The following is a 13,596-nucleotide window of genomic DNA, read 5'->3' as shown; positions in this document are numbered from 1 at the left end:
ACAAAAACTAAGGATGAGCCTGCCCCTATTCTTTCTGTGTCTTGCTTCTTTCCTCCTTTCCCCCACACCAAGAGCTTTTCCATGGGAACAAGAAACACCTATAAACCCTACCCAAATGCGCAGAGGGGTCTCCCTTCCACTAGGGATTGGAGAGCACCACTCCATCGGTGGAGCAGCCTCTTCTTGCTTCCACTCTGCGAAAAGAACTTACTTCCACTTTAAAGTCTACCCTCACCCCTGACCTCGGAGGGCGTTTCTGCAGCCCCGGCGGGCGGGGAGGGGACTGTGGTGTCCCCGTCACTAACCACCCAGGCCCCCCCCGGACCCGCCCTCGCGCTGAGGGCAGCGTGTGCAGCCCCCCCGGGGCCAGCGGGCCTGGGCGTCAGACGCGGGCGGCGGAGGCCGGGGAAGGCGGCGCGGGGGGGCAGGGGGCCGGGCGGGGCTCCGAGGGCCGCTTCGGCAGGACCGCGGCGGTGCTGCGGGCGGGGCGCCTCGGCCGGTCGGGGGAGGAGCGGGGAGGACTCCAGGCCACCAGTGCGAGAGCCGGCGCGAGCACGCGGGGGCGCCGTGGGGAACGCGCGCCCGAGGTCGGCGCCGTCGTCTCGTTACAGAAACCCGGGCTCCGCGTCGCAGCGGCTCCGCGGCCCCGCGGCTGTGTCTCGTCCCAGCGCCGCTGCCTGGCGCTTTCAAGTAAGCCTCCGTCCTGCCCATCCTCAGCGCCCTCTCTCTGCTCCCCGCTGCGTCCGGCGGAGCTGCAGCAGCGCCCCCTTCGCTCTGCGGCATCCTCACCCTGCAGCCCCAGGCCCATGGCTGCCCGCCTTGCTCACCGCTCCTTGTTTCGGATTCACAGCACATCTGCCCTCCCTCTTCTCGGTCCTGCTGAAATCCCCAGTCCCCAGCTGCAAACCCAAACACTTCGGATCCGTCCTAATGCTTCCATGAATTCGGTAAAATGTATCGAGCGCTTCCTGTTTCCTGGGCGCTCAGACCTGCCAGGCAGCCCTTGCCTTCGGAGCTTCCATCTAGTGGGACCAGGACCAACTGAGGAAGGAATTACAATCAGGACTGGGGCTTGATGCTGGGGAGAGAGAGGGTGGAAGCAGAACAGTGAAACTTTGTCTAGAGGATGAATCAAGGCTCCTGAGGATGTGATGTTTGGGCCGTTACCCTGCTGAAAGCGATGGCAGTCAGCCACAGTGCTTTCAAAGGCTCAGAGGAGGCTCTGGGGACTGGCAGGTTTTCTGCGTGGCTACAGGTGGAAGCTGAATTAGGAGGGGGTGCCAGGTGAGGAGGATGTGCCATTTAAATCAAGGGAGCTTTGAGCTTGTCAGTTTGATCTGCTGCCACTACCACACTTAGTTAATTACCTGAAAATTTGGACTTGGATTATTTTTTACACAGTAAATGGATTTTCCTCACTTAAAATATTTCTGAGTTTTAAGATTAAAGAACAGTACAGTTTCAAACTTACCATGTATTAGGTCAATAACAGCCAGAGATGTATCGAGCAGCCTTTCTCTTTATTCTCTTTGTTCTGGTTCCAGCTCCCGCATCATGGATGCTCTTTCTGAAGCAAATGGCACCTTTGCCCTCCACCTTCTAAAGCTACTATGTAAAGACGATCCTTCTCACAACGTGTTTTATTCTCCTGTGAGCATCTCCTCTGCCCTGGCCATGGTCTTCCTGGGGGCAAAAGGAAACACCGCTGCTGAGATGGCCCAGGTAAACCTGCCTCTGTGTCCCTTGGGAGAAAGAGGAGACTGCCTTTTTGGTTATTCTGTTCTGTCACCCAGCTTCATACCTCAGACCTCATAAAGAAGATGCAGAAGACAGGGCTCGGGGACTCCTTCCCCGAAATGTTTTGGGAAACGTTTCTCCAATGACTAACCTGGATAAAACTATCAAAACTTTATCCTAGCACTTTATCTTTGTTTAGAAAAATAATACTGAAATTATTTGGAATCTAAGTAGCTAAGATCTATCTGATTCTTGGAATAAAAGACTTTGTAAATAAATATTCACTGGTCCTCTGTGTGTGTGTGGGGGGGGGGGTTCTTCATACTTGAAGTTTTCTCTGTTTTAGGCTAGCCAGCTTGTGAACCTAACTTAAAGGAGTGATTTCTGAGACCCTCCAAATTGTCTGGTGACTTTAGGAGGTGTGACATTGAGAGTTCCTTATACCCCACAGTTAGACTAGACAATGACGGGCACTCCAGAACTAGCTCTTGGTTTCTGAGTTGTCAGAGATTCAAAGTGATGTGTTTCCCACTATTTCTGTATTTCCTTCCATTTTGTTTGAATTTTTAATGCATTTAACTACTTTTGGCGGGGGCGGGGGGGGGGGTGGTGGTGTAACTTTCCTCCAGTTAGTACATACTCAAGTTTTCATTGGGATGCAAGATTTTTAAATAACTGCTTTTCTGATGCCCTCTTTTCCTTTTCATTTTTCTCTGTTACTCTTCTTTATGTGAAAAAGATCTACTCAGGCAGAAAGCCAACTCTTTTGCTCCTCTTTGTTCCTTATTCTCCTTCCTTCATTTTCTTCCTGTCTCCTTCCCTCCTTTCCCCCCTCCTTTCCTCTTTCTCTGTTATTTTCCCTCTGCATCTTCCCTCCATCCTTCTTAGATGTTGCCTCTCTAGTACATACTAAATACCCACTTTAAATAAAAAGCAATGCCCTTTTAAAGGAAAATTGGGAGGAGCATTTAAGAAAAAAATTTGCATACAATTATTTTTTTTGAGACCCAAGAACAATGTTGACAATTTTAAATTATTTTTCTCAACAGGTGCTTTTTTTAAACACAGACAAGGACATTCATGGCGGTTTCCAGTCACTTCTTGCTGAAGTGAACAAACCTGGCACTAAGTACTTGCTCAGAATGGCCAACAGGCTCTTTGGAGAAAAGACGTATGAATTCCTTTCAGTAAGTTGAATCAACAGAACAATAAAAGTTGCATTTAAAGTGTAGAGTCACAGCAAAAGACACTAGAGATCTGAAGCTTATGGTAAACATTGTTTAAAAAAATCATACTTCTATAACTATAACTTGAATATTTAAAATGTGACTACTTCGAATATTCATTTATCTCTTTCTGGTATTCATGGCTTAGTACTTCCTTATGTATAAACTTGGATAGTTTAAGATCTAGTTGACTAAGATATGGTCACTTTGAAGAGATGTATGCTCCTTTTTATAAAAACCATGTAATTTTCAGGGTTTTTGGCAACTTGTTGATACTTTATTTCAGAATGTAGCCTCATTGAACACTTTTCTCTCCAAAGACCTTTAAGGAATCCTGTCTTCGGTTCTATCATGCTGAGCTGGAGCAGCTTTCCTTTGCCAAAGCTGCAGAGCCGTCCAGGAAACATATCAACACTTGGGTCTCAAAAAAGACTGAAGGTCAGAATAGCATGTTATCCCCTCTTCTTCACCGCCCCTCCCTTCTCCTTTCCCTCCTCCCCTTCCTTCTCTCTTTCATCTTCCCACTCCTGCTCTGCTCCCTGCTCCTCTCCCTTCTCCTGCTCCTCCTCTTCTTTGTCTGGTTTCACTAGTGTTTCAGAGGGTCAGAGTAAGGTGACATGCTGGACCTCATGGAAGAGTGGAACCTTAATCTACTCATAGATGCTCAGCAGGTCAAGAACAGAGACTTAATTTTGTCCATTCTCCCAGGACCAGAGTGACTGATACAGATGTCGAAAGAAACTCGTAGGCCAAATTTCCAGTTTAATAACTGCAAGTGGAACATGCTTTTACTTGGGCTGTAAGGCTCACATGCTGGGTGAATCCATCATCTCTGTAGGAAGGAGATTCGTGGTCAAATCTTCCCTGAGTCCTACACTTGGGCCTCCTCTTTCCAGATTCTCTGTGGCCCTCCATCACCATCATCTTCACTCTACACGTTAAGCTTACTTATTCTACTGCTTCTTTCATGTCTTGCACTTGCACTCCCTGGGTTAGACTTGATAGACCTTGTCGTGACAGGCCCACTGCAAACCCTGGGTGAGGACTGTTCAGTTCTTCAGACTGAAATCACCCTTTGTGTAGGGTTGAGCCTTATGTGTTTTCATTTCAGAGAGTGGCATGTTCGGATCTTGGACCCCTCGATCCATGGTAGTGTGATGTTTTAACCATTCAGGTCCCTCTGTACCAACCATGCTTAGTACCACTGGGAACGTTCCTTTTGCTGTTAATAAACAAGACAGTAATGAACAAGAGCTTGTCTTGCCTTAAAGACTTAGCAGTTATTTCCCCTGTTACTACTTGAAATATTTACCACTTATGCCATCTGTAGGCAGTGAATTAGCAAGGATGTTCTTACTACATTGAAAAGGTACACCTTGATATCCAGGGGAAGAGAGATTATCCTTCTTTTTTCCACCTTACCTTTTCCAGGAATGTCTTGTGTTGTGTTTGGAGGATCAAATAGTGAAATCTCTTCTAGAGGCTTCCAGAAGCTCCTCAGTGCACCTGCTGCCCATTGCCAGCTGTTTCCCCTTTGAGCCATTCATTCTGGCTTCCTGAGGCATGTCCATACGTGGTTGTGGAATGTTATCATTGCATGTAACTTTGGAGCATTAGATACAACCCTCCACTTAACCACATGAAATAGCCCAGGCCCCTCCAGCCCATCTCTCATTTCCTGCTTATTCTACTTTTGTTCTACAACCTGGTGTAGTGTTTTCCCTAAGTGATTTAGAAGTGTTTCAATACCATTAACTTTGTAGATGTTTCTGAAGTATTGGTCATCACGAATGCCACTTGTATGTGTTGTTTTCGACCTCTCTGTATGTCGCAAACCAACTTAGCAAATTTGAAAAACGTATGTTCGGTTCTTGGCTAATAATCAAGGAGCTGCCAATAAACCTTACCATGGTTTACTAATCATGCTTTTTAACAATCTACTGAATATCTTCTCTCCTTTTCCCAAAAGGTAAAATTCGGGACTTGTTGCCAGGTAACTCGATTGATGAACAGACCAAGTTGGTTCTTGTCAACGCCACCTACTTCAAAGGAAGATGGACTGAAGAGTTTGACAAAACATGCACAATGGAAATGCCTTTTAAAATAAACCAGGTGGGGGAAGCTTTCTAAAGTCCAGCTAGTTTGATGAAAGAATTGAATGGAAAAATTTAACTTTGTAGAAGCATAAATGATTGTTTAAAAATAATTGAAACAACACATTTCTGAATGAAATTTTAAACTCAGTAGAAAAGAACTAAAGCAATTAAAAATATAATTGTTTGCATTTTATCGCTGCTCCTGTTGCGTCTGATAATTTCTCATACATTCATCGCTGACACCTAGTTCTGCCAACTCTAAGCCTAAGTTGTTCAGATGGAAAACAAAACAAAAAAAAAATTAGGTGTTAAGGAAATGTGTGTGTTAGGGAGATAGAGACATATAGAGACAAATACCATATGTGTGTGTTAGGGAGATCGAGACAGGGAATGTGAAAACATAATTTTTATTCAGGTATTCTAAATATTAAAATGAATATAGGTTGAATTTCTGTTAATTAATGTATCATCATTCATAAATCATTTATAAATTTCTAACATAAAAACTAAGACCTTAGTCTTGACATTGAAGTATAACTTCAATTCAGGCAGTCATTAAAATAGCCAAATCCCCCAAGCCCTAAAATATACCATTTTAATAAAATTAGGAAACTTACACAGGTAGCACCTGACTCCCTTTTTTTGGTACAAGGTGTACTTTATATAATCTGCTCTCTTGTTGCAAAGTGGGGAGGGGGAGAACTGTTCCAGCATTAATTTTAGAAACTATTTAAAATTTGATAGTCGGTAGTGGGTATCAACTTTTAAAAGTTAATGTGATAAGTGCAATACTTCAAGTAACTTCTGCATGCATGTTTACCTTTTAATAATCTGCAAACTATTTCCTTGGATTAGAGTATCACAATTCGGACAATGGAATTTAAATGCATGAAGGTGTGTGTGGTTCTGTATACTTGCTGCCACACTGCTTTCTGAGAAGGCATATCCATCCACACGCCAACCACATTGCTGTGAAACTATAAGTTTCATCCCACTTTACCATAAGCTTTTTCTAATTAAATAGTAATCATTTGATTGTATTGTTTCCTAAATTTAATTGTGGGGCATGTTTTAAATGAGGAAAGTCTGTCTTCCCCCTCTGGAAAATTCAGAGTAGCACATTCATTCAGCTGAATAAATCTTCTTCAGGTGCCATGGCAAGCACCAGGTCCACTCACACACAATCGATACCTTGTAATGATGATGGAGGAGTGGGTGTCAGCTAGAGTACAAATATTGTTTCCATCGCGGGTGCTAAAAACGCTCCTGGAGTCAACTGCGCTCTTTTGGAAATGCTCACTGCCCTTTCCACAGTCTGTTTTGACGTCGATGCTCGTGTGTTTTCTCCTGTCAGAAGGAGCAAAGGCCGGTGCAGATGATGTTTCAGGAAGCAGAGTTCAACCTCGCCTACATCAAAGAGGTGCAGGCCCAGGTCCTGGAGCTGCCCTACGCGGGCAAGGAGCTGAGCATGCTCATTGTGCTCCCGGACGACGACGTGGACCTGAGCTCGGTGAGATGGGCCGGGTGGCCCCTTCGTGTCCTTCCTTAGCGGATAGACTGCAGCACTACTTTCACCTGTTGTGTTTGCCTTTCCGGTTAGGGATGTGGGCGGCCGGGCTGTGGAACGTGGTCCTCAGAAGGTGGGCGCTGGCTCAAACTGTCACTCAGGACCCACTTCTCCCATTGTTACCTGTGTGACCTCACCAAGTTCTTTACCGCACTTCAGCCTCTGTTTGCTCATCTGTAAACTGGGGATAATGATGCTATCTCTCTGGTAGGGCTTTAAGGAAAACAAAATGGAAGTGATTCAGGGAACAAGCTTAGCACATTGTCTGGTACATATAAGCCCTGTGCATATGGGATCCACTATTCTTTTCATAATCATTGTTATTAGCATTCTATTAAAAAAACTGAGAACCGTTGTGTCTATCCAGAACCTGAAACAGTGAATGAGAAAATCTTACACATTGACTTAACAAGGGGGAAGGGAATGAAGGTGGCGGCCAGCACTCAGGGCACAGAGCCAGGAACAGCCCAAAATGGCACTCGCCACCACCCACCTTGTTTTCTTTCCGCATGGGTTCTTAGAGTGAGGGGATCAACCATTGCCCAGGGGGTTCTAGGCCCCACACTAGCGTTGGGGTGCAGGCAGTGCTCCCATGTCCCAAGGGGCCTGTGTGAGTGAAGCTACAGCGTTTGCTCTCCCTCGGTCCATCTCCCTGTGACATCTCTTGTCCAGAAAGCACACTGGATGCCCCTCTGGGCAGCTTTCCCTTCAGGGGGGGATATACTGGGCACCATATCTTTTCCAATCTTTTTTCTTAGCAGCAATGTCTTGTCTTCAAAACATAAATAGTTAAAAGGAAAAAAGGACACACAGCTGGGCATTGACAATTGTCAGGGTAAGAGAACTTCTCTCAGAAGTTGCTGGGTCAGGAGAGGAGCCACCAAGACCTTTGTGCCTCTAGGCGGTCCGAGGTCTCGAGACCCCTCTTGGCTAGGAAGCCATGTGTGTAACAGCACAAGTGCAAGGTCTCACAGTTGCCGCTGGTCCTGTGCGACCATCAACACCCATCATTTATAGGAGGCATACTAGAAGGAGAGGAAAGCATACTAGAGTATGTCTGTGTGCATATTTATATGGGCTGAAGGGTGAATCCTGAAGTCTAACTCTGGTCTTTCAGGTGGAAAACAATCTCACTTTTGAGAAATTCATAGCGTGGACCAAGCCAGACTATATGAAGTGTACTGAAGTTGAAGTTCTCCTCCCAAGATTTAAACTGGAAGAGGATTATGACATGGAATCTGTGCTCCAACGTTTGGGACTAATAGACGCCTTTCGAGAGGGCAAGGCTGACTTTTCAGCAATGTCAGCCAAGAGAGACCTGTGTCTGTCCAAGTTTGTGCACAAGGCTTTTGTGGAGGTGAACGAGGAGGGCACGGAGGCCGCGGCTGCTTCGGCCAGTGTGGTCGTGGAATGCTGCTTGGAAGATGGGCCAAGGTTCTGTGCGGACCACCCCTTCCTTTTCTTCATTAGGCACAACAAAGCTGACTGCATTCTGTTCTGCGGCAGATTTTGCTCTCCATAAGGGGTGCACTTACTGTGCCTGTGAGCCTTTCCCTCTTTCTGTCCCCAAATCTCTACAGCTTGATCACAGCCAAGTGCAAAGGTGAGGGCAGATTCCTCATCTGGCTGAATGATTTGCCGTGTTCTCCTCACTTACACCACTTAACCAAGATCGTGGGACAAATACCTCAATGATTCCCTGTTGTATCTAAGACACAGTCCAAATCCCATAGGAGGGCATGCAAAGCTTTCCTATGTGGCCCTAGATATTTCCCACGTATTCCTCATGCAATTCATTCTAGTCACACTGTGCTCTGCCTTGTACCTCAAATCTTGTCACATACTTGCCTTAGCCTGGCTGTTTTGATTGTAATAAAAACTGCTAGCTATTGGACTGTTTCATCGTTTTTCTGGTGCTTGGAATTCCTAGGAAGTTTCTTTAGTGCACATTTTTATTGTATCATTTTTGCAGCATTCACTCATCACCAACTATATGCTAACCACTGTATCAGGCTCTGGGGATCTTTTGACACTTGGTCTTTAATACCCGTGCTTGAATGATGCCACTGTTACATCAACCATGTTGTGTAACTTATCACGTGATGCCTTTGTATGTGAACACCTGTCTCTACATTATTGTATTTGTCCACTGCCACCATTAACAGTAAAAATTCCATTCAAGCCTTAAGGCTCATTTCCAGTGTCATCGCTCAGAAATTTTTCCTTTTCTGCCTTACGACATATGCATTTTGGAACTCCCATTGACACTGAGAGAGGGCATTTCTCTTACGGCAGTTGCTCTATTTATTAATTATCTGTTCTCTAACTAGGCCTTAAGTTCATCAGGGTTGGGACTATATTTTACATATCTATGTACTACTTATAGTGTAGTGATAAGTAATCTGATCATAGATGAGCTCTGTAAATTTTTAAATGATCTGGTATCAGTGACTTTATTTAAATTTAAAAACAATTTTTTTGAGGTGAAATTCAGAGAACATAAAACTAACCATTTAATTTAATTGTGTTTTTTTTTTCATTTTAAGGAGGGAGCAGCTCACAGTGGCCCATACGGGGATTGAACCGGCAACCTTGGTGTTATTAGCACCACGCTCTAACCACCAGAGCTAACGGGCCACCCCTCAGCTAACCATTTTAAAACTAACCATTTTAAAGTGAACAATTCACTGGCCCTTAGTATATTCATATTGTGCAACTACCACCTTTATCTAGTTCCAAAAATATTTTCATCACCCCAAAGGAAACCCTGTACTCACTAAGCAGTTACTCTCCATCCCCTCTTCCCTCTACCCCTTTCCAAATTAATTTCTGTTTCTAGGGATTTAAGTATTCTGGATATTTCATATTAATTGAATCATATATGACCTTTTGTGTCTGGCTTCTTTTGCTTAGCATAATGTGTTGAAGATTCATTCATGTTATAGCGTGTGTCAGTACTTCCTCCTTTTTATGAGTGAATAATATTCCATTCTGTAGATACAGCACAATTTGTCCATTGATGGACATTTGGTTCATTCTTACCTTTTGTCTACTTGTTAGTAATCCTGCTGTGAACAGGCATAAATACATGTATGTTTTTAAATACCCGTTTACCATTTTTTTTGGTGTAAACCTAGGAGAGAATTGCTGCGCTGTATAGTAATTCTACATTTAACTTTTTGAGGAACAACCAAACTTATTTCCACAGTGGCTGACCCATTTTACATCCCTGTGGCAACATATGAGGGTTCCAGTATCTCCACAACATTTCTAGAACGTGTTTAACTTTTTTTTTTTTTTTTTTTACTTCATGGCCATCCTAGTGGATGGGAAGGGATATCTCACTATGCTTTTTATTTGCATTTCCCTAATCACTAATAATGTTGAACATCTTTTCATGTGCATATTGGCCATTTGTATAGTTTCTTTGGAGAAAAGTCTTTCAAGTCATTTGTCCATTTTTTCATTGGGTTCTTTTTATTTTGGTGTCAAGTTGTACGAGTTCTTTATATATTCTGGATACTAGACTCTCATCAGAGATGTATGCAGGTATTCTCTTTCATTTTTTAAGTGGCCTTTTTACTTTCTTGGTGATTCCTTTGACTTAAACATATTTTTCATGTCAACGAAGCCCAGTTTATCTAATTTTTGTTGTTGCTCATATTTTTGGTGTCATATCTAAGAATCCATTGCCAAATCCACAGTTATGAAGATTTAGAGCTGGTTTTTTTTTTGTTTTTTTTTTATTTATTAGTTTCAGGTGTACAAGACAGGGTAATACTTAGACGTTCATCATTTATATCCCTCATACTGTGAACCCCCCTCCCCCCATCCACTATCCCTCCGACCTCATACTGAACCATCACATTATATATATAAAATTATAGTTGGCATTCATTAATGTTTAGCTTCTGGTGTACAATGCCATGATCAGGTATCCACAGTATCCCTGAGGTGGTCTCCCAAATAGGACGCATGTCCATCGGATACCCAACAAAATCTTTACAACATTATTGAATACCTTCCCCAAATTAATTTTCAAAAAAACCCTGAGGCCATCTTGTGGTTAAGAGCTGGTTTTTTAAATAGAGTTTTATGGTTGTAGCTCTTATATTTAGAATGTTAATACATTTCCTTGTGTGCAATATGAAGTAGGGGGTCCAAATTAGTTTTCTTATATTTGAGATATGCAGTTGTCCCTGCATCAGTGCTGTTTTTGATGTGAAAAATGTGTTGATAGTACACAATAAGAAAGATAATATCTAAACAAGTGATGAGGTGAAAAATTAATCTGCTTATATAAAATCCATTCCATGCAGAATACCATGACCATACTGGAAAAAAATATTATGAGACACCAGCACCAACAACAGAGATAGAAAGAAATATAGTCCAATATCTTACGTACATTAAAATCAACTGCAACATTATATATTATACAAGGATACATATCTATTGCATTTCCTTTCTTATCAGTGAGAACTTTTCCATAAATATTTGTGATATTTTATTAATGAGGATTTTTCCCCCTAGACTCAAATCTAGTTATTTTCTTAATGATTTCTAACACTGCTTTTATTTTTAAAAGTAGTTTTCTATTGAGAAATCTATTAGTCACCTATTTTTTTCTTCCAAGATTTTATTTTTTAATCAACTTAACTGTGTAATTCAACTGGAATTTTTTTGTTTTGTTTTGTTGACATTTAGGAGAAATTCTAATTTGATTTATTACAAATAGCAAATTTCTCCTCATTATTTGTAGAATAATCTGTCTTTCCCTAGTGTTCATACCAATTTTTTCATTTTTATTCTTACAGGCAAACTTTAGAATAATTTTTCAACATGTAAAATAATTTTTAAACATATTTTATTTATTTAAGTGTGCTTTTCCAGGACCCATCAGCTCCAAGTCAAGTAGTTCTTTCAATCTAGTTGTGGCGTGTGCAGCTCACAGTGGCCCGTGTGGGGATCAAACCAGCACCCTTGTTGTTCAGGGTACCGTGTTCTAACCAACTGAGCTAACCGCTTGCCCCTGTAAAATAATTTTTTTAAGTTTGGGATTTGGGGAGGAGGAATTAATTTAACATTAAGCATATAAATTATTTGGATCATTTAATCTATTTACAACGTTTAGTTGCCTGGAGCTAGCTCAGACCCCATAAGTTAAGGATTCAGTCCCATGACACTGCCCACTCTCCAGAGGCCAATTGCAAGTTCCAGGTTGTCACATGTGCTTCTGACTGACCAGCTGTAAGTGGGATTCCCACACCCCCTCTGAAGGTTCAATAGAATGACTCACAGAACTCAAAAAGTAATTTCTATTATTGGTTTACCATAAAGGATAAACTCAGAGACAGCCAGATGAAAGACACACAGAGCAAACGGGAAGGTTGCACAGAGCTTCCACCCCCTTCAGATGAACCACGCTCCCAACACGTCGCTGTGGCCCCAATCTAGAAGCTGTTCAAACTCCTTCACGGGGGAGTTTTTAATGAGGCTTCATCATTTAGGCACGATCGATTATTACCTCAATCGCTAGCTCCTCTCCCCTTGCTGGAGGATGGGCTGGGCCTGAAAGGTCCAAGCTCCTAATCATGGTTGGGCCTTTCTGTTGACCAGCCCCCATGCTGAAGCTATCTAGAAGCCCACCAACAGTGGCCTCATTAGGACAAAAGATGCTCTTGCAAATCACTCAGGAAATTCCAAGGGATTTGGGAGCCCTGTGTTAGGGAACCTGGGTCAAAGACCAAATATTAGGACAAAACATGCTCCTACCACTGCTAACACTCAGGAAATTACCAGGGTTTTAGGATCTCTGTGTCAGGAAGTGGGGCAGAGACCAAAGGTTGATAGATATACTCTTTATGTCACTACATTTATCATGTATATGGCCAATTTGGTGAACTCTTAGTAATTTAAGAGTTTTCAGTACATTCTCTTGGATTTTCTGCTATACGATTTTACAATAGGCATATCATCTTAAGAGGGAACACATCTTTTTAACTGTTATACCTCTTGTTTCTGTTTTTCAATTTTCTTTCTTTTGTCTTTGTCCTTTTTGCATTATCCAATTATCAAGAGAATCTCTGTGCTGATCTTTGTTATAATACCCAGTATCGGTGAGAATATGAGAAAATGAGCACTCCTACACATTGTGTGTGCGAGTTAAGGGTTTTTGCAGGGAATTTAACAAAGTCTTTTAATTTTCAATATTGTCTTTCGAACTGCATATTCACTTTAGGTGCCTGTTCAACAGAAATATTTGTATACATGCTCAGCTGTGTTCCAGGTTTTTCTTTTCAGCATTATTTAAATAATAATAATAATTCAGATATCCAGGGGTTTTAATTATTTTTTATTTTTGTGGTAAACAGCACACATAACATAAAATATATCACCTTAATTGCTAAGTATGCGGTTAGCATTATTATTATTATTTTTTAAATGCAGCTCATTTTTTGAGTATTTAATATTTCCCCCTAATTTTGACTTACTATAGGTTTCTTAACTATTTTTTTTTAAAGATTTTATTGGGGAAGGGGAACAGGACTTTTTTGGGGAACAGTGTGTACTTCCAGGCCTTTTTTCCTTTTTTCCCAGTCAAGTTGTTGTCCTTTCAGTCTTAGTTGTGGAGGGCACAACTCAGTTCCAGGTCCAGTTACCATTTTTTCTAGTTGCAGGGGGCACAGCCCACCATCCCTTGTGGGACTCGAGGAGTTCAACTGGCAACCTTCTGGTTGAGAGCCCACTGGCCCATATGGGAATCGAACTGGCAGCCTTCAGAGTTAGGAGCATGGAGCTCTAACCACCTGAGCCAACGGGCCGGCCCCAGCATTATTGTTTTGATAGCAAAAAAGGAAAGAGATAGAAAGAATAAAAGAAATTGAGAAGAAGGGGGAAGGAGGACGAGAGAAAAAGAGAGGACGCAAAAGGTAATGAATGAAGTGGAAGCAATCCAGTTTTAATTTTC

General features: G+C 42.4%; 1 protein-coding gene across 2 annotated transcripts; it reads left to right on the top strand.

The window, feature by feature from the left end:
• The first annotated feature begins 433 nt into the window (after nucleotides 1–433).
• SERPINB9 (serpin family B member 9) lies at nucleotides 434–9,726 on the top strand. Of its 2 annotated transcripts, none has more exons than XM_081057644.1 (7): nucleotides 434–690; nucleotides 1,545–1,722; nucleotides 2,787–2,924; nucleotides 3,284–3,401; nucleotides 4,933–5,075; nucleotides 6,414–6,569; nucleotides 7,744–9,726. In XM_081057644.1, exons 2-7 carry the CDS (start codon nucleotides 1,555–1,557, stop codon nucleotides 8,146–8,148), a joined length of 1,128 nt encoding a protein of 375 aa, XP_080913770.1. In that variant the 5' UTR covers nucleotides 434–690; nucleotides 1,545–1,554; the 3' UTR covers nucleotides 8,149–9,726. The 2 variants fall into 2 exon arrangements, with proteins under 2 accessions (XP_080913770.1, XP_080913769.1); XM_081057643.1 differs by lacking the exon at nucleotides 434–690 and adding an exon at nucleotides 1,140–1,284 and having other exon boundaries at nucleotides 7,744–9,140.
• Nucleotides 9,727–13,596: the final 3,870 nt, after the last annotated feature.

The sequence above is a fragment of the Rhinolophus hipposideros genome (assembly GCF_964194185.1).
Source record: "Rhinolophus hipposideros genome assembly, chromosome: 8".
NCBI classification, from domain to species: domain Eukaryota; kingdom Metazoa; phylum Chordata; class Mammalia; order Chiroptera; family Rhinolophidae; genus Rhinolophus; species Rhinolophus hipposideros.
This window is presented reverse-complemented; position numbering and strand designations above follow the sequence as displayed.

Bases quoted from the DNA above. Each gene is read 5' to 3' on its own strand.
- SERPINB9 (XM_081057643.1), top strand. From the start codon at position 1,181: ATGGCAGTCAGCCACAGTGCTTTCAAAGGCTCAGAGGAGGCTCTGGGG. The intron at 2,925-3,283 runs GTAAGTTGAATC...TTCTCTCCAAAG, and splicing joins AGACGTATGAATTCCTTTCA to ACCTTTAAGGAATCCTGTCT. The intron at 5,076-6,413 runs GTGGGGGAAGCT...TTCTCCTGTCAG, and splicing joins TGCCTTTTAAAATAAACCAG to AAGGAGCAAAGGCCGGTGCA.